The following is a 20,435-nucleotide window of genomic DNA, read 5'->3' on the forward strand; positions in this document are numbered from 1 at the left end:
AGGGTACTTGGCAACTGAATATAAGTGTGAATAGATTTCCTGAGCTCCTGAAATGTGATCATATGACCACATGGATATTGTAATAGTCATAACTTCAAAGACAGGTTGTGAGTAACTTTTTCTGAATCCCTTGTAACTTCACAATTATTAAATGACCACTCGTAAGTTAAAGACTGCATGTTATCTCCAGAGTAGAGATAGCAAACCTCCATGTACCCATTAAAGGAGAACAAAGTCAAGAGCTTGCTCTGTCTTTATCTTTTGTTTGAGTGCACCCCAGAAAGGACTTGTTGATTAACATGAGAAATAAAATTCTAAGATGTGTCTTGGCCCTATTCAACTGGTCTGTTTTACGTTTTTGGATATCTTGGTGTGAGACTAACATTGAAAAATTCATTTTACAATTCAGTTATGTGTTATGTTTGTAATAAGTATAGTTTTTGTATTTATTATGCCTGGTTTATTCTACAGATTTAATGGTGTTTTTTTCAACTTGTTTCTTAACAATTGCTGTTTAGATGATTATTCAGTATTGATGGCCGCATGTACTGCCTCTGGTTCAGAAGAACAGATTTTAAAGAGTGTAGAATTACTGCTTTCAAGGAATGCAAATCCTAATGCTGCATGCAAGTAAGCACACTATATATATATGCAGATGTGTATATATGGGGAGAGAGAGAGAGAGAGAGAAATATATATTTAAAAATGATTGCTGAATACAGCTAATTAACTAATAAAATATTATATTATTCTTTTTATTGGATATCTACTGTTATCTTTATTAGATCTTTTGTTTTTTAACACTCACTCCCAAGTTCATTTGACAAATGTTTGACTATTTATTTGTAATATATTTATATGTAATGTATTCTGTATTCTCCATAAGGACATAGATAATTGCATCTAATTGTGTCTGTCTATTAGAGCAGGGCTTTTCAACCTTTTCACAGACTGTACCACCTTCAGGACATGACAATATTCCAGTGGCTTAGCAAGGTGTCAAAAACTTAATGACCAAAAAAAGGGAAAAAAGTGATAAAGTACACCTACTTACCACACTTTTAATGGGAAACCTGTGCCTGTTTCTCTGACATTAATCTTTGCACTTGTGGCTGGAGAGTGCTTACTGATAGAATTAAGTCAGATTCTAGCTGAAGACAATTGCTTTCCTTTTACTCACTCCGTCTCTTCCAAGGCCACTTGCTCACTCGCTAACTCCTCCGTTGCTTGGAAAGGCCCCTCTCACTTGCTCTCTCCTTGCTGCTTCACTAACAAAAAGCTTCTTCCCACCAAAACCTTTTATAGCTTCTCTCTCCGCCCTCCTTCCCTTTTCTCTTCCGGGTGAACTGGAAGCTCCAATCAGCATGTAACCGCACGTCAGTCCTGGGGCTTCTGCAGCCCTGCAACTCCAGCTGGTCTCCTGCAGGTCTGTGCAGCAGCACTTTTAGCTGGTTCCCTCTTCCGTTACACTTGGCTACACTTGGTACAATGGTACTTTATCTCCAGGTGATAAAGTACCATTGGTGGTACACGTACCACTGGTTGAAAAGCCCTATATTAAAGGAATGGAAGAGCAGATGTTTTCCATTTAACTTCCTCATACTATTAGTCTGTGCTAGCAAATAAATTCTTGGAGATTTATAGCAGGTTTCATGGACCTAGAGTAGAATATAGTAATTGAAATTGATTTTTTCAAAAGAGAATTGTTATTATACAGATAAGTCTCAATATACATTTATGATTTATTTAGGTTGCTAAATAAATCATTTTAATGCTTTATTTAATTGACATCATATTTCTGCAAAAAGGAGTTGATTATTTAGAACTAGTAATGAAGTGTACTATGATTGCTATTTCTATAGATGAATCTGTCTAGAGAGATATTCCCTTTCTCCTTTTTAAAAACTATTGTTCGTAAGAGCTATAGATTGTAAATTCCTGGGAGCACATTTTTATTTGTCCCTGTGTAAATTCCTTTGGTATTGTGCAGTTTCTTAAATTGCACAGTACCAATAGACCTGTTCAGTTTTCTAATCTTGAACATTTAGTACAAACCTATACATGACCCCCACAGACGAAGTTCCATTAAACCTATTTAAGCATAACTGAAACTTCAGCTTTATTTTTTTTTCTAATTTAAAGAATTGAAACAGTTGCAGCAGCTGAATTGGCAAGAATCAAGACCTTGGGTTCTTTACTATATTAATCTTATGCATTAATTTTCAACTACAGTTAGTCCTCAACTTAGGACCACAATTGAGCCCAAACAAGTGAAACATTTGTTAAGTGAATTTTGCCCCATTTTATGACCCTTCTTGCCAGAGTTGTTAAGTGAATCATTGCAGTTGTTTAGCTAGTAACATGGTTGCTAAGTGAATCTGGCTTCTCCACTGACTTTACTTGTCAGAAGGTCACAAAAGGGGATCACATATGACCCCAGGATACTACAACAGTCATAAATATGAACCAGTTGCCAACTATCTGAATTTTGATTACTATGGCTATGGGGATGCTGCAGCAGTCATAAGTGTGAAAAATGGTCATAAGTCACTTTTTCAATGCCTTTGTAACTTTGAATGGTCGCTAAATGAATTGTTGTAAGACAAGGACTACCTGTAATAAAGTGCTTTGAAGTAATAATTTCTGTGTTAGAAGTATTTACCAATAATACGGAGCATTTCTCTAGTGGAATGAAATGATTTGAGTAGCTTATGTGATGGCCTCCAAAGCTGCATTCCTTTCCATTCCTTTAGCATGTGAAGAGAAAATAAGTATAGGGAAAGAACTAATTATATTCTAGTTTAAAAAAGATAATTTTGCTGGGTCAGTCTTCTTATTACAGGTTAATGGGTAGTGTGTAGCTAGAATAGTGTGATCACTTATATCTGTGAATATTGAATAACAGGGAGAAAAGATTAAGCTTGTGCATCTTCCTCTATATTTAAATTTTACCCTGTAGTTGTACCAAATTGTAATATATATTTTACCCTTCGAATGGCTAGTACACATTGTCATGTGTGTGTTTTTTTTAACCACTGTACTAAGTTAGAGCTAGATAAATGGTAGGTACTTCCTTCAAAAATGATATGTAAAAGTTATTTTAGTCTCATGTGAGCAAACCACCTCTGTGATATTCATTGAAGCAGCTTATATTTTTTCAGACTTCTGTATAAGAAGTATAAGAAAATGGAGTTGCTTGAAAAGTCCCATCAAGTTTAATCAGTTTCTTACAAGCAACAGAATATGTATGGAGATTCCCAGGTCATGGTTGTCCAAAGGTGCTTTTCAAAAGGCAACTGGTTTTTCTTGTTTTTTTCCTTGAAAACATTTCACTTTTCATCTGGAAGAAAGATGGAAGTAAAATGTTTTCAAGGAAAAAAACCAAAAAATTTCAATTGCCTTTTGAAAAGCACTTTTGGAAAAAGCAACAGAATATTTGTTCAGGCTCATGCAGGATCTGAAAATAAAAAAGCTGTTTTAATATACAATGGAAAAGTGTTACAGTCATGCAAGATATCAAGCATGTATCCAGAAACATTTTTGAATTGTACAAAGTCTTAGTAAATGGCCTTCTTCCTTCATACCACAGTGCTCTATAAGTCAGTCTGGGTGTTTACAGGGGTTGGAAAATGATCAAAATTTGTCCTTTAAAGTTGTCATTTCAACTTTTGAGTTTGGTTTAACTTCTGTGTCATAAATAGTACTATAAGAAAGGGGTGATGTCATTTCCTGATGTCTGTTGATAGACTTGCCTAGTAGATGGAATAGGCAATAATTAACTATCTACAGTGAGGCCACATCTGGATCTATGTGATCCAAAGGAGGAACAAAATGTTCCAGAGAATTCTAGAATATTCTGCTTGTGAACTCGGTTTTTCAACATTTTTGGTTACTAATTTGGAGTCCTGTGTGAAGTAACATAAAGGATGTTTTATTCTAAGTAGGAGCTTTTTGTTGTTGTTGATTGATTGATTAATATATGAGGTATTTAACCAATTACTTAATATTTAATTATATCAGAAAATATTTATTGCTGCTGATAAGTACAATGTTAGCACTACTGTGTGATTTCATTGTCCTTGACTTTATCATTTTGTGATGGTTAATTTTGTTAAATGACATCCCAGTACTTGCAAATAGCCTGGGAAAAGTGTCACATTTATTCTTTAGTTAATAAACTTTATCACAAATGTATCTAAATAGAGATAGAGAACAGTTACATAAACTTAATAATTTACTATAATGTAGTTCCTTGTCATGGAAGAAAAATTATCAGCCATCAGTTTGTAGCATTTAAAAAAATACTTCCTGTATGTGAGCTATAACTATTACAATGTTCCTTGTTCTGGAGACATACCCTTCAGCATCAGTTTAATTCATACGTTCCTTGGCATATTTTTAATATAAACAAATGCCATTCAAAAGTGAATTGTACAATGTTGGGTTTTCCATGTAGTACATGAAGACGAACCCCCCCAGAAGCTTACATAATAAAACTAGTCCAGTACTGAGAGATAATTATATACTAAAGAAGGCATATTAAAAGAAAAGTCTGTGGGATAAAAGATTCCTTCATGCCTTTCTGCCACAGCTATTTGGATAGTGCTGAATTGTCTTGCTATTTGATGATTTATTTTATGCCCCTATTAGCCACTCCTGGTGGACTATAAGTTTTATTTAAATTGTATTCACATGTCACATATTCAAACGGTTTCTTAATTACTAGAGGTAAAGATAAAACTTTAAAACATCTTTCTTTTCTGTAGAGATTATTTGGTTGAAAACAAAACCCAGAAAACAACCAATAATTCTGTAAGAGACAGGAAAACCAAACAAAAGACTTGCGGAATGTCTTTTCAGATGAGATGGGATTCTTAGTGAGAAGAAACATTAATAATAGGAAAGTACAAATCCCTGATATGTACTGGATACCGAATTTTACTGATACTGAATTATTGTGTTGGCTTTTTGGTTATTTCATTATCTAACACAGTGTCTATGGATATTCTCAGTTATCCAGGTCATGGTTATCCCAAAGGCGCTTTTTCAAAAGGCAACTAGACTTTCTTTGTTTTGCTTGAAGATGTTTCACTTCTTATCCAAGAAGCTTCTGAAGAACTGTCCAATTACCTTTTGAAAAAGCACCTTTGGGATATCTAGTACAGTGTTTCTCAATCTTTCTCAGTGATGGAGGTTTCTGGAAGCTAGTCCATATATCTTAAAGTTGCTAAGATTGAGAAATACTGGTGTAGAGATAGATATATTACCTTAGATTAGAAAGAAGTAGGAAGAAAAGAATGGGAAGCACGGGGACCATATTATTTCAAGGTAATTCTTTTGAATGTCCTTGACATTCAAGTTGATTTATAGCTATGAGAAAAGATAAAAGTTCAATAGTATCTGTTTGATATTGTCCTTTGGGTTTGTCATAGTGTACCTGTGTAGTCTCAGGAAAATGTAAGGTTTTTAAGGACTTACTGACAGATGCTGTGTTAACATTTCACACGCTTCAGAGCATCTCTTTCCTTTTAAATCCAAAGTGCTGCGTTGCTCAGAGTACAGGGTCCTAAAATAAGGATTAAAATATTTGTCTTATATTCTCTAGTGTCTGCTGAAGTTGGAAATAAGGTATGTTGAGTGAACAGATGGCACCAGCCTATTTTCCCTCACCTTATTTTTTTTTTTTTTGGAGATTCTTTTCCCTTTCCCTGCTTTCTGAAGTCTTTTGCTGCCAGCTACTTAATAGTACTGATAGTTGGTACTAGTTGTTTTGTATGTTTTAGTCAGTAATTAATCTTTGCTTCTTGGCCATGGCTAAGCAGGAAAAATTTTGGTATTTTTCCAAATGTAAGAGGTATGCTCCCTTGCAAGATACATAAAATCAACTTGAAAATAGGGAGTACTTAAAAGAAAACCATAGCATTACATTATATTGAAAACATTTTAATACCTTGCAATATTCCCAGTATTACCTTTGCCATCATAAGACTCACTATACAATATGTACAAGGCAAAAAAAGAATTTAGAATATGAAACTCGTAGCAACATAAGATCCAGAAAACCACATTTTAGATTTTTAGTTTTTTTGTAAAAAAAATATAATTTCAACATCATCTGTCTGTTCTCTACAATATATTTTTTGTATCCGCATTTCAACTGGAGATGAAATACATATTTGTAGATGCTAAAAGAGATAAGACACAGAGATAAATAGTTGATATTCAGTGAAGCTCTATATTTTGGTTACAGTTAAATAGCTATTTTAAACCATTTTTTATATTGCTGCTGTTATTCTGAAATCTAGGAAAAATTGATTGATTACTATTCACTGATTTAGAAAAATAATGGGGCCTTTTGTTAGAAAATGTTCAAAACTCAAAAATTGGAAGGAGAAGAGTTCTTTGGTCTTTGTGGAAATTAAATTCACATGCATGTGAAATGTATAGATTTATACATTTCATTAGAAGATTATTGGTAATGCAATACTTTTAAATAGACATTTGCAGATTATTTGGTCTGAGTTGAAGAATCAAATAATTTTGTTCATAAGAAGATAGCATTTGAAACAGTAATTCCTTCAATATTCATGAACTGAAAATTCATAAATTCATATTTATAAATCTTGGGCCAAAGATACTCCTTTGCTTTTGATATTTTAATCTTATAAGGTAGACGTTAAAAAAAATATTCTCTGGAGAGACTGATAATTCAGTCCATAAGGGTATCATATTGTGTCAGTCAGTCAGTCAGTCAGAACCCATATTCTAAGGGGCCTCTTTTCTATCTTTAACTCAAACTCTACTCTCTCTATACTTCTGAGTTCTGCCATGCTCCTGGAGGGGAGGGGGGAAAAGCACTGTGGGTTATTGCTCTGTTTCCCTCTATCACTACATTGTAACACTTTGCTATTTGGGCATACTTCTTCTGTGAACTATCTTTCCCCTTGATGTCAGCTAGAAAGAGGGGGGGAGAAGAAAGGAATGCGCCTCTGGCAACTGGTGTGAAGAGCCGACAAAACATTGCTGCAACCCTGAGACAGCCTGGCGTTATCTGCTCTTTCCCACAATGGACTTAACACCTGGGGATTGGCCCATGTAAACTGACCAGATGAACTTTGGGGTGGGGTTTGCTTGGGACACTTTTAACCTATTGATCTGAGCGGGAAACCCTCAGATCCTGTTTATTATGCCTGCTACCAGCTTCTCTTAATAAAAGTTCTTTTTGGAAGAAACCGCTTCCGTGAGTTCTGCTTTCTTAGGATGAGGTTTTGAAGTAGGCCCTGACACATTCATTCAATTTCTACAGATGCCCAACTAAACCAAATGACTCTGGACAACTTATGCTTGCTTATGAGATAACTAGTTGGTGGCCATTTTTAAAAGAATATTTTGCTATTGATGCCTATATTTTCATGGGTTTCCAACTTCTGTACTGAATGGGATGCAGGAAGATACCACCTCTAGCAGCATTACACGAACAAATTGAATGCAGAGTATGTGTAAGTTGGCATTTCACTCAGAAGATTCACAGCTTGCATAGAACAGATATGCTTCAATAAAATCAGTGGGACTTAACTTTGTACATTTTCATAGGTTGGATCCTTATAAGGTGCAATAGAATATATTTGTTGAAAATGTGATTTATCTTCTGATATATATGAATTGTTTTCCTGGGGATTTGCAAATTTTAATATGTATACAATTTTTTTCTGTACCTGATAACTAACCTTCTGTATTGAATTGCTACCAGAGTTCAAAATTGTCATCAGAACAATTCCAGTTCTGACAAATGAAAATTATAGTCTGCCAATTACTAAAATATTTAGTTGTTATGTATTTTATTTTTTTTTCTATAGAATATTATTGCAGACCCCCAACATGTTTTTATTTCACAACTTGAATAATTTTATTATAAATCTTCATTGAAATTGTTGTTTGTTTGGTGAACTCAAGGAATATTTGTTTTCAGTCATTCAGTAGTTTTATTAATATTTAAAACCTCTACCATCGGGTAAATTGTTTTTTGTTACATAGCTCATCTAAATCAACTTCTAGATTCTCTTTATACTCCAGTTTGCAAGCTATCTTATCACATCAGCATATGAAGATGTTTTGTCAGCCTTGACTAAAATGGTATTACTCATTGTTGCAACAGTGAATCATTCTTCTGCGTAACAATTCCCACTGTTCATTGTTTATTTTCATTTTATTGTTAGCAATTGACATTCTAGTATATTGCAGTAAATTTAAAATGCTTACTAAGAGACTAGGAGTTGGGAAATGTAAGACCAAAGGTCCATATTTTTATAGTTGCCAGTCATATACTTTTGGGAATACCATAAACCGGGAGGAATCACGATATAGCTCTTTTCTGACAGTTTCCCCTTCTCAGTTATTAGTACCCAGTGAGCATAGATTCTAACATTCTATTTTATTATTCTATTGTATATTAAGATTTACAGAGAATTGAATGCCTAATTTAACTATCAAGCTACCTGTGACTGTGATTTCAATAAACTGTTACTTTATGAAATATATTTACACATAAACAACATTTAAAAGTCAGGTGGTCTGTTTATTATTATTGTATGTACTTTTGATTGCTGGGTTCTTTAGATTAGGGTACAAAAGACATTTGCTCTAAATTAAGCAGGAATAGGTTAAAGATTTGTCTGTACTCAGTTTCCAGTACTTTTCTCATGCAAAGTATTTGCTTAAATCATAAAATCATGCCCATCCACTACTTCTGTTAATGCAGAAACTACTGCCATCAGTTTCATTGACTCATTACAATTTGGTCAACAAGTTCATTCTGGTATTATATAAAAGAGGTAGAGAAAAAATGTTCCAATTTTCTCCACATCAAGACTTACTTTTTAAATCTCTTTTACATCTCTTCCTGATCATGTCTAAAAGTTCTATTGTTTCCTTGACAAAAGATGCCCTTACCCTTTCGTTATTTTTACTGCTCATTTTGTCATTTTCTAGTTTGTATATTTTTCTGGATTTTAGTAATTTCCAGAGCTAAATTGATATTTTCATGTACCGTATATGCCGGCGTATTAGGCGACCCAGCGTATAAGATGACCCCCGTCTTTATAGCCGGGCCGCATTCCTAGAACGTTGTCTTATACGCCGGAAACTACCAATATTTCCAGCGTATAAGACGACCCCCGTCTTTGGCGCCGATTTCAGCGCTCGCGGAAGTCGTCTTATACGCCGGCATTTACGGTATTCACCTCAGCCTAAAAATCCTTTAGTTACTATCTGTTTAAATCCTATTGATATAGTTTGAATGTTACAATTTGTACTCTTTCAGAATTTTTAATTCATTTGCTGATTTCTTGCCAGTTCACTTTGGCGAACTATTTAGGAAGTCCTTACAGCCCACTTGGCTTTATTATCCAGAGTAATTTGGCCATTTCTATATTTATGATTCTAGATAATTTATGAACAAGCCGTTCCTCCCAGCTTTATTTCATTCACACATACCTGTTTAGCTGACAGTACAGGTAGAAAAAGTAGCCTTTCTGAACTGTTTATAATAATACTTTTTAATTACTAGTCTATGTTAGAATTCTACTTTACAAAGTTTATTCTTGACTTCTTTCTTTTCTGCTATCTATAACAAGTTTTTTTTAGATGTTTATATATTTCTAACTAAAAAACCATAACAATTATATCATTGAAATAATGGGATGAAAAGAAGGTCACTTCGGGGAAATTGTGTGTGTTTAGAGATCCCTCTAGTGGTTTTACATGTGATTAACAATATTATTTTAAAATTCTAAAGTAATTCCTCTAAATAATGTGCATTATAACTATGATATTCTTACATCTGTAACATTCAGAATAACGGAATTGGAAGGGACCTTGGCAGTCTTCTAGTCCAACTGCCTGCTCAAGCAGCTAACTCACGCTTATTGGACAATCAGTTGTCCAATTTCTTGTTAAAAACCTCAGTGATGGAATACCCACAACTTCTGAGGGCAAGCAGTTTCACTGATTAATTATTCTCACTGTCAGGAAATTATTCCTTAATTATCTCTCATTTCCTTGATAATTGTCCATCTGTTCCTCAGTTTGCTCTGCGATAGTCCCTCAAATATTGTAACACTGCTATCATGTCACCACTAGATAAGACAAACCTAGTTCCTGCAATTGTTCTTCATACCATTTACCCTCAAGTCCCCTAATCATCTCTCTTGCTCCCCTTTGCACTCTTTCTAGAGCAGCGGTTCTCAGCCTGTGGGTCATGACCCTTTTGGGGGTTGCACAAGCCTTTCACAGGGGTCACCTAAGACCATCGGAAAACACATATTTTCAATGGTCTTAGGCAGGGCTTGTCAACCGCCTTCTCTCCCTCCCCCCCTCCGCTCCACCTCACTTGTTTGTGGAAAATATGCTGCTTGGCAGTCTGCATGAACTCTACCAAATGTGCCTTGCAGGGGGCGCATGAAGAGCGCATGCGCAGAGCAAGGGCCTGCCCTCCCCAGAGACTCATTGTGCAGCAACCGGACTGACTTCTTCTCGTGCACGCAGGTCAGCTAAGGGGAGGCCGCCGCAGCACCCAACTCCTGGCGACCCCCGAACTTGCGCTTGTCAGCCGGGAGGTCTGGCGACGGCCGCCAGTCTCCTTTGCCACCCCGCCCATCCTTGACTCCTCCGCCCATTCATGTTAAGCCTGCCGGGGCTTGACAGGGAGGGAAGGAGGAAGGGACTCCTCCTCCTCTCCTAAGCTTTAAAACACGATCGGCTTCCCAAGGGCGCCACAATCCTCACGAAAGTGGGGGGGGAGAAGCAAAGGGGGCGAGAAAGCTCACAGTGGGCTTGAAACAGCACCTGTCAGCATTGGTGATGAGAAATTCCCCACAAACCCAGGGAAGGGGTGGAGAAAAGGAGCCCCCTTTGGGAGGATAAGATGTCTTCTCCTTGGCTTTGCGCTCTTCTGTTTCTCGGCAGCCAGGCTGCCAAGCCTCTGCTGGCTGGAACTTCCTTTCCTTCCCTCCCTCTTGGTCTCTTCCTCCTTCCCTCCCTCTCCCATTGTCCCTTCCTTCCTTCCTTCCTTCCTTCCTTCCTTCCTTCCTTCCTTCCTTCCTTCCTTCCTTTTCTTTGTTCCTCTTTCCCTCCCTCTCTCCCCTTGTCCCTTCCTTTCCTTCGCCACCATCTTTGTCCCTCCTTCCCTCCCTCTTTCCCCTTGTCCCTTCTGTCCTTCCCTCCCTCTTGTCCAGGATTGGGGTGAACCTCTACAGCTGATCCGCGCTTTTGCAGAGCAGCCAAGAAGCAGGTCAGCTGTAGAGGTCTCCTTGGCTCCTGCCCAGCAAACTTGCTCGAGCTTTGCTAGAAAACATGCCGCTTGCTAATTTAGCAGAAGTACGAATCAGCTGTAGCCTGGCGCTGATCCTGGGGCTTCTGCTAACTTAGCAAGCGGCTTGTTTTCTGGCGAAGCTGAGCAAGTGAGCTGGGCAGAGCTCTCCTCTGCCTCTGGCAGCCTGTCCCCCTCCCCTTGTCCCTTCCTGGGCACGGAGGGGGGGGGAGAAAGGAAGGGACGAAGAGGGAGGGAAGTAGGGACAATGAGAGAGGGAAGGAAGGAAGGAACAATGGAAGGGAGGGAAGGAAGGAAGAGACAAAGAGGGAAGGAAGGAAAAGGAAGGGACAATGGGAAAGAGGAAGGAAGGTGAAGGAAAGAAGGAAGGAAGGGACAATGAGAGAGGGAGGAAAGGAGGAAGAGACTAAGAAGGAGGGGAAGGAAAGGAAGGAAAGAAGGAAGGGACAATGGGAAAGGGAGGGAAGGAGGAAGAGACTAAGGGAGGTGAAGGAAAGAAGGAAGGAAGGGACAATGGGAGAGAGGGAGGGAAGGATGAAGAGACTAAGGGAGGTGAAGGAAAGGAAGAAAAAAAGGAAGGAAGGGATAAGGGGAGAGAAGGGAGGGAAGGAAGGCAGGTACCCACCCCAGTCCCATCCCAGAGACTCACAGATTCCCCCCACAGGCACTCTGCAACCTGAGTGATCAGCTGGCCACGTCCCCTGGCCATTGATCACGTGACCCTGAGACACTGAATGTCATAAGTATGAATCAGTTGTCAAGCATCCAAACGTAAATCACATGACCCTGGGGATGCTGCAACAATCATAAGTGTGAAAAATGATCATAATTCGCTTTTTCAATGCTGTTTAACTTCAAATGGTCACTAAGCGAATTGTTGCAAGTCGAGGACTACCTATACTTTCCCATTTTTTCCTTTTTTGGGGGGGGGGTCAAGTTTTTGATACCCCCAGCCAGCTAGATGGGGGGTTGGGGGTCATCACAACATGAGGAACTGTATTAAAGGGTCACGGCATTGGGAAGATTGAGAACCACTGTTCTAGAGTCTTAATGTCTTTTTTTGTATTATGCTGACAAGGACTGGATTCAGTCAGTTGTAAAGAAAATTTTAGCAAAATGATGAAATATTTTTTCTTTTTGAGTCGTCTCATTTTTATGTCTTTTTCTATGCTTGATGGAGCATGATCATGATAACATTTGCATCAGCAATTAGTTGTATCAGTTGGTTAAGCAAGGAACCTAGAATTCATTCCACTGAAGTTAACAATTTCTGGCTTGAGATTTCTTACAGAACATGTGATGCATAAATATTTGGTTGACAATGCTGTTTTTATTTAATAACAAATTAAAATATGCTTTGAATTTAGCTATTCTTTCTTTAATAGATATTATGAATTCTTCTGTAGGAAGAAAATGACTCCATTAATGTATGCAGCCCGGGAAGGCCAGTCTCAAGTTGTTGCTCTCCTTGTTGTTCATGGATCACAAGTAAATGCTCAAGATAATGGCGGTTACACTGTGAGCTTTTTGTATAATCCTAAATAGATTATTTCCTTTTCTTTATGAAACTTCAAATATTTCAAAAAAGTAGACTATTGTAACATATTGCTGCATATGTTACCCAAGGTGATTCTGGGAAGTGTATAACCAACAGTTATAAAAAACAATTAAAACAATTATTAAAACCAAAATTGTGAGAGGATTAAAACCAAATTATTATTTGTAATGTAGCCTCTGCATGGGCTCCCTGTTGCCAGAACATTCACCAGGCCTGATGGAAAACTTATATTTTGAGGGCTTTGGGGAGGCTGTAAGGTTTGGGGTTAATCTTGCCTCAGAGCTAATATTTCAAAGTGTGGGCGCTATGGTAGAAAAGGCACACCTCTTTTGCTGGACCTGATGAGATGAGTAGATGTAATCGAGAAGAGGCAATCCTTCAGATAATTCAGATTTTTGCCATTTAGGTCAAAATAGCAACTTGAATAGGACCTGGAAACAAACTGATAACCAATGCAGCTCAAGGAGAAGAGGTGCAATATATGTTTTTCCAGGGTCACACATAACTGCCCGTACTGCTGCATTTTGTACCAGCTAAAGCTTCCATATACTCTTCAAGGGCAACCCCACATAAAACTTGTTACAGTAGTCCATTCAGGAGATGAGTAGGTGTGAATAACTGAGCAGAACCTCATGATTTAGGAATAGGTACAACTAGTGCATAATGTTTTGCACAATTTAATTTATGTGCTCCCATATTGCATCTCAGCTCAAATCACAGTTATCTTTAACCTCAGTTTCTTCTCATATTTCTTCTCTGTTCCTATTTCAAATTTTTGTTTTAAACTTTGGCAAGACATGATGTTGAACTGGGATGTGAAGACAAACTATTCATGTGTTATATAGAGTGGGATCATTCAGAAGTAATTTACATTTTGACTTTTTTTTAATTATTATTGTAAAATAAATACCATCACAACTGCTAATAAATCATTACAGGCATTAACATGGGCAGCATGCCAGGGTCATAAAAAAGTAGTATTCAAGCTGCTTGAACTTGGAGCTGATAAATCAATACAGACAAAAGATGGACAGACCCCAGGAGAGATTGCAAAGAAGAACAGGCATTTAGAGGTACTGTTTTATGTGAAGCATCAATACTTGAGTTGAGATTTTTAATTGTCTATGCGGGTATATTTTATAAAGGGTTTTTTAAACATCAGAACTGATAAGTTATTTACTATTGATATTAATACGAATGTGCAGTGCAATTAATTTTTATGCAGTTGTCAGTAATGTCAATTGCATTAATGTCTTATGTCTTTTATTTTTAAATGTGGTCTGTCCTTCTATAGCTGTTATGTGTCTGCTTATATATTCATTTCAACTGTTATTCAAAAAAGATACCTAACATTTGAGTTAGTGAACATCTGCAGTTCTCCAGCACAGGAGATGGAGAATCCACCAATGAGTTTGCTCTGTCTTCCTGCCCTTGAGACCAAGTCAATCAAACTTGTCACGCCCCCTGCTGGGCTAGGAGAACCTAGTCTTGGTTTGGTCTCCAACCCTAAAAGACATGTCAGATTTGGCTCTCAAGGTTTAACAGGTATTGAGTCTCCCATTGGTGAATTTTTCCTCTCCTCTCACCCACATTCTTAGAATTAGTGGAATTTCTCTTCTCTCACCTCCACAGTCTTCTTAGCAGCACTGGGCTCAGCATTGCTTCAGATCAGCTAATTAAAGGCTAAGGGGGATGTAACTTCTTTCCTTTCCCCAGGGCTCTGGGGAATTTTCTTGTTCCTTTGCCTCACCCCTTGTTTTTAGTTGCCATTAGTGCTGCGCTTAGCACTGCAGTTCCAATATCTCTCGGCTGCCCAGGAAAGCTCCATGAGGCTTCTTGGCCTCCGGACGCTTTTTCCAACCGTCAGATAGTTACGGCCACCATTTTGGTTGCTGCTAAAAAAGCCATGGCCAAAAACTGAAGCTCTGAGGGGGAAGGGGGGTTCCTCTCAAGAGCTGCTGCCCCCAAACGCTGCCTTTAGATCATTCTGAGCGGGGGGGAAAGGTTCCCACGCCCACCGCGGAGCCATTGGATCCCTTTCCAGTCGCAACGTTTGGGGCAGCTGCCATCTTGACCACACCTCACTCTCCTTGTCTGAGGGGATCATTAGGCCTTTCGGCCTTGTCTCACCATCACTGTCACTTCTGCAGCACAATCACCTTTTTGGGGCTACTAGCCTGAACCAGGGGGTTCTTTACCGATCCGCGTTGGGGCGCCGCTCAGGCCTCATTAGCCTCGCACAGCTGCCATCTTATTTACAGGCCCAGCCTGTACCTTGCCTTAACATTTCCGCGGACAGCTGCCATTTTGACCATGTGAAGGTTCCCAGAGCAGCATTCATCAAAAACCAGGCCCTGATTCTAGGCCCCTCTGCGCCCAACCTTGGGCACTTTGGTGCAGTATTGGCCTGACCACTTAAGGCCAACTGGGTGGCGCCAGATACTTGGAGCCTCACTGTGCTTTGGCCTCTGCCACAAATAAGAAACCGTGACCGGACTCCGAGAGGGCACTGAATTTCTGGTCAGGTGGCCAGGGGAGCAGCCTACAGTTCCCTGCTCCAACTATTCTGCCCGCCAATTGATCGCCTGCCAGAGTTCCCTCTCAGTACTCCTGAGATAGCTCGCCCCAGGATGGAGGACTCCATGGTGTCCCAACCTACGGCCACCGCCTCCCCATCCACAAGCCAGGAAAGGCACAAATCCTCCAAACAGGAGGCAGCAGGTAGGATCAAGCATAAGGCGAAGACCATCCTCAAAAAGCCTTCCAAATTGGCGGAGAAGCAGGCCAGCAGAAGGCACCAGGCTCTGGAGAAGGAGTTCTCCAGAGCGCAGAGGCAGGCCAAGGCAGAGGTGGACCAGGCAGTGGCCCCAGACTTCGACCTTCCTCTGGGACCTTCAACCTCTGCCCAGGGGGTGTGGTCTCTGGAGGAGGCTTCTACCACCACTTTCCCTCTTCCAGGGTGACTCATGATGCAAGCGTCCATCCAACAGCATTTTCCTCGCAGATTTTACATTCGGGTCCAGAAGCCACCTTTACCCCTACAGCCGCCGGACTCGGGGGTCGGACCCGTAGATATTCCTTCTGAGGGTTAACCTGATCTCTTGGGCGGTGGACCAGGCACTTTCTCCTCGGTCCTACCGCATGCCTGGACCAGAAGCGATGCCACCTGTACCTCCATCCTATCTTCCCCAGTCAAGGGCTTCCGGGTATCATGGTCCCCCATCACCTTCCTGTTCTTTGTATAATGGGGCCTTTTCTCTGGCAGAGTATGACCAGCCGGACTTCCCATGGTCAGAGGAGGAGGAACTCCCCCCGGACCCTTCTCCACCTGGAGGTCTCTTCAACCTGGCCCTTTTCCTGCCACTGCTACACAAGGCTAGCACGACAGCCAACATAGGGCCCGATCGGGTCCCTCAACCGGACCCCCCATCCGGTTCTAACCCGAATCCGGTGTTCTTTGAGACAGTTGCAGCTCAACACCACGTTCCTTGCCCATCTCTCTTTCTCAACGCCTTTCGGAAACAATGGGTCTCCCCGGGTTCCTTTCCTTCTCTGGGAGGAACGGACAAAAAGCTATTCAGTACTTCACCAGATTTAACTGATGCTATGGACATACCAAAGGTGGACGAAGCCTTGGCCCCTCTTGTGTCCTTGTCCACAGTGTCGGGAGATATGGCCAAGACACTAAAGACGGAGGACAGGAGATGGGAACACGACCTTCTGCAGAATTCATCAGGCGGCAGCGTGGGCGATTAAGACGGCCACTTGCATTTCCTTTTTTGTCAGGACCTCTCTCCTATGGCTTCGCCAACTTCAGGCCAGGTTCCCTCTGGAAGACATACGAACTCACCAAAACCTGAGTAAGCTGATTGCAGCGACAAAGTATGTCTCGGACGCGACCTTGCAGTCGGCCAGATTTGCCTCCAGGTCCTTAGCATCCAATGTCACAGCACGTCGGATGCTATGGCTCAAACATTGGCAAGCCAATGCCAAGTCCAAGTGGCATCTGGCGGCGGCTCCTTATCAAGAGGCCCTGGATCCTTATTTAACAGAGAATAAGGACAAGTGGAAAGTCATGTCCCACCTCAACAGACGGACTGACGTGCACACTAACCCTTACGCCCGCAGACAGTCCTTTCGGCCAGAGGCTCGGGAGCTAGCAGCCTTCCTGTCCCTTCACGGCCAGACAGGACTGTCCGTACGACAGATCAGATTTTAGACCCAGGCAACAACACCAGAGCAAGCAGCGCTTTCGAGGGGGAGGTCGCCTCTTCAGGAGGTCTAAGTGACTCTCGGGCTGTCCCTCCCATAGGTGGCAGGCTGTCCCTCTTTTTCCATCAGTGGGAGCTCGCCACCACAGACTCCTAGGTCCTACAAACCATCCAATTCGGCCTGTCCCTGGAATTTGTACCCAGCCCACCAGGGCGCTTCATTCCTTGTCCCCAGTCATGGAATCCAATCATATGGGGTCTCATGCAAGAGGCCATTCGTCATCTTCTAGACATCAGGGCCATAGAACCGTTGCCAGCTGGTCAGCAGGGAGGGGGATTCTATTCCATCCTCTTTGTGGTCCCCAAGGCCTCAGGAGGATGGAGGACGATTCTAGACCTCAAGGGTCTGAATTCCTACATTGCATATCGGAAATTCAAAATGCAAACACTCCATCTTAGGGAGCGTCAGGAAAGGAGACTTCCTGACGTACATAGACCTCACGATAGCATATCTCCACATCCCCATCCTTCCCGACCACTGGCGGTTTCTCAGGTTCTGTTATATAGGCCGTCACTTCCAGTACAGGGTCCTCCCGTTGGGCCTCTCCTCGACTCCCAGGGTGTTCACCAAGATCCTGGCAGTGCTCACTGCACACCTAAGGCTGGTGCTGGTATGCATTCAATGCTACCTGGATGACATTCTTATCCAGTCGACCTCCCTTCGGGTGGCCCAGTCGGATCTGAGTTTGTCAATCCAGGTCCTTCAACAGCACGGGTTCTTGGTGAACTTCCAAAAGAGTCAGACAGTTCCCTCGACCCGACTCCTACACCTGAGCACCGTCATAGACAGTCAACTGCCTGGTCTATCTATCCCAAGAGCATCAGGACAGTATCCGGGACCTAGCACTCCAGGTGTGCAGGGACCGCGTAGTGTTGCTGGTCCTACTTTCCCAGCTCCTGGGGAAGATGGCTTCTTGCATCGCCATAGTCCCTTGGGCCAGACTCCATTCACGGAGTCTTCAATGGTTTCTATTCCCCTTCTAGAGGTTGGGCGTCAGCTCATCCAACCAACAGGTAAGAGTTCCTGTTCAAACCCTGAGATCCCTCTGTTGGTGGTTCTCGCCAGCGGTAGCCAGAGGGTCACTATTCAAGGAATCCCGTCTGTCTTACACTTACAACGGACGCCAGCATGTTCAGCTGGGGAGCACACTTCCAATCTCAGTTCACGCAGGGCCTTTGGTCCCGCGCAGATCTGAGACACAACATCAACTGGTTGGAGTCAGAGCCATACACCTGGCTCTCCGCCACTTCCACAATGAGGTTGCGAGGCAGCACATGCTAGTCCTTACGGACAATGTGGCAGCAAAGGCCCACATGAACCAGCAAGGGAGTACCCTGTCCAGGTCCCTCATGGTTGAGGCCCAGCTACTGGGTTTTTGGGCAGAGACCAACCTTTCCTCCCTCAGGGCCGAGCACATCTCGGGGGAGGCAAACCGGCAAGCAGACTTTCTAAGCAGGTCGACCATGGATCACTCCAAATGGCGCCTGCATCTGGATCTCTCCGCAGAGATGACACAACGGTTCGGACAACTGGTCCTCGACTTGTTTGCTTCTACGGAGAATGCCCAGCTCCCAAGATTCTGTTTCCAGTTCCCATCCCCAGGGGCGGAGGGAGCGGATGCCCTTCGAGCTTCATGGCCGAAGGGTCTGCTCTACACATTTTCCCCTCTCCCCCTGATCCCGGCAGTCATTCGCAAACTGCTACAGGAACGAGCGGAGATAATCTTCGTGGCTCCGTATTGGCCTCTGAGATCCTGGTTCGCTGACCTTGTGAACCTCTCCCGCTGTCCCCCATGGAGGATTCCATTGGATTGTGTATCTTTCCACCAGGGGTTCTACAACACCCAGAACCCCAATGGCTACAGTTAGCCGCCTGGCACTTGAACGCCGGATCATGACCCAGGAGTCGTTCTCGGCTAGAGCGATTTTCATGATTCAGGCATTTCGCCGGCTGGCGACTAATCGCATCCATGACACCACATGGAGAATTTCTGCCATTGGTGCGAAAGGCTTGACAATTCCACAGATCTTAGAATACTTCCTAGATGGCCTTGATATGGGCTTAGCCCCTAATACCATCCGTAGGCAGGTTGCAGCCCTATCAACCTTACTTACCTGTGCCAATTCGGTCCCTTTGGCCCAGCATCCCAGGATACGCGCCTTTCTCAAGGGCGCCACCAACACTAAGCCACCCGTGGTACACAGGTCCTACGGGCCCTCACCAGACCACCGTTTGAGCCTCTCACAACTAGTGCTCTACGGTCCTTATCCCACAAGGTCGCCTTCCTGGTCGCCATCACATCAGCCAGGCGCATTTCTGAGCTGACTGCACTTCCTTTTTTTTCAAACAAATTTTATTGGCTTTTTTTTAATTTTTGCATCAAAATGCTCAAGAAAACACCATGGTGAAGGGGAAATCAATCATCCCAAAACAAAGTCATACATATATAACTGAAGTTAGTACATTAAAGATTTCCCTCTCTATTTCTCTCACATGATATAACAAATTTAGTTTAATCCATTTCTTCATAAAATTCAGTCAGTCCAAACAGTCATCATCCTGCATTTAAGCTTCACTAATTTCAATTAACATATTCAAATTCATCTTAAATAAACATATTAATAAAACTTCGGGTATCCCTTGTACAACATACATAGTATTCCAGCAATAACATTCTAATATTTTCACATATATTCTGTTTCTTAATTTAATAGGTCATTGGTTAATACCCTTTCTTCTCTTATCGTAAATCTCTCTAGTTCTTCTTCTATTACAAAGTAATTTTCTATATAACCAGAATAAAAAATAAAGAAACATTTCAACCCATTAAATAAAGTTTAAATCTCAACCAAAATAATTATCATGTCTAAAATAAACATATCATTACACAAATTATCATCTTACTAATTTCACATACTCAATTAATTGTCAAATCAATCCGGATCTCTAAAGCCTTTTTGACCCAATAAATGAGATTTTAAATCACATTTTTAAATCTAAATCTGGCTTTTTTTCTGTGCCAAACTAGTTTCCATGATGAGCTGGCTGCACTATCAATCAGGGATGACCTCTGTATCTTCCACCAGGACTGGGTGGTCCTTCGATTGGATCCCACATTCGTGCCCAAGGTCAGCTCTCTTTTTCATAGGGCCCAGGAGATTGTTTTGCCGGATTTTTGTCCTAATCCTTCCCATGACTTGGAGCGGCAGTGGCACACGCTGGACATCCGCAGGGCATTACGCTAATACATCAAGCAAATGGTGTCCTTTTGCAGGTTCG

General features: G+C 41.4%; 1 protein-coding gene across 2 annotated transcripts in view; it reads left to right on the forward strand.

The window, feature by feature from the left end:
• Positions 1 to 20,435, forward strand: part of ASZ1 (ankyrin repeat, SAM and basic leucine zipper domain containing 1) — a 49,041-nt gene that overhangs the window by 5,851 nt on the left and 22,755 nt on the right. The window contains exons 4-6 of one of the 2 annotated variants that reach the window (XM_039343438.1): positions 519 to 630; positions 12,733 to 12,844; positions 13,823 to 13,957. In XM_039343438.1, coding sequence (XP_039199372.1) covers positions 519 to 630; positions 12,733 to 12,844; positions 13,823 to 13,957 — 359 coding nt within the window. The remainder of the gene's footprint in view (positions 1 to 518; positions 631 to 12,732; positions 12,845 to 13,822; positions 13,958 to 20,435) is intronic. The other variant, XM_039343439.1, reaches the window with a different exon arrangement.

Source organism: Crotalus tigris, unplaced genomic scaffold (assembly GCF_016545835.1).
Source record: "Crotalus tigris isolate CLP2741 ecotype Arizona unplaced genomic scaffold, ASM1654583v1 scf7180000017851.206555, whole genome shotgun sequence".
NCBI lineage: Eukaryota > Metazoa > Chordata > Lepidosauria > Squamata > Viperidae > Crotalus > Crotalus tigris.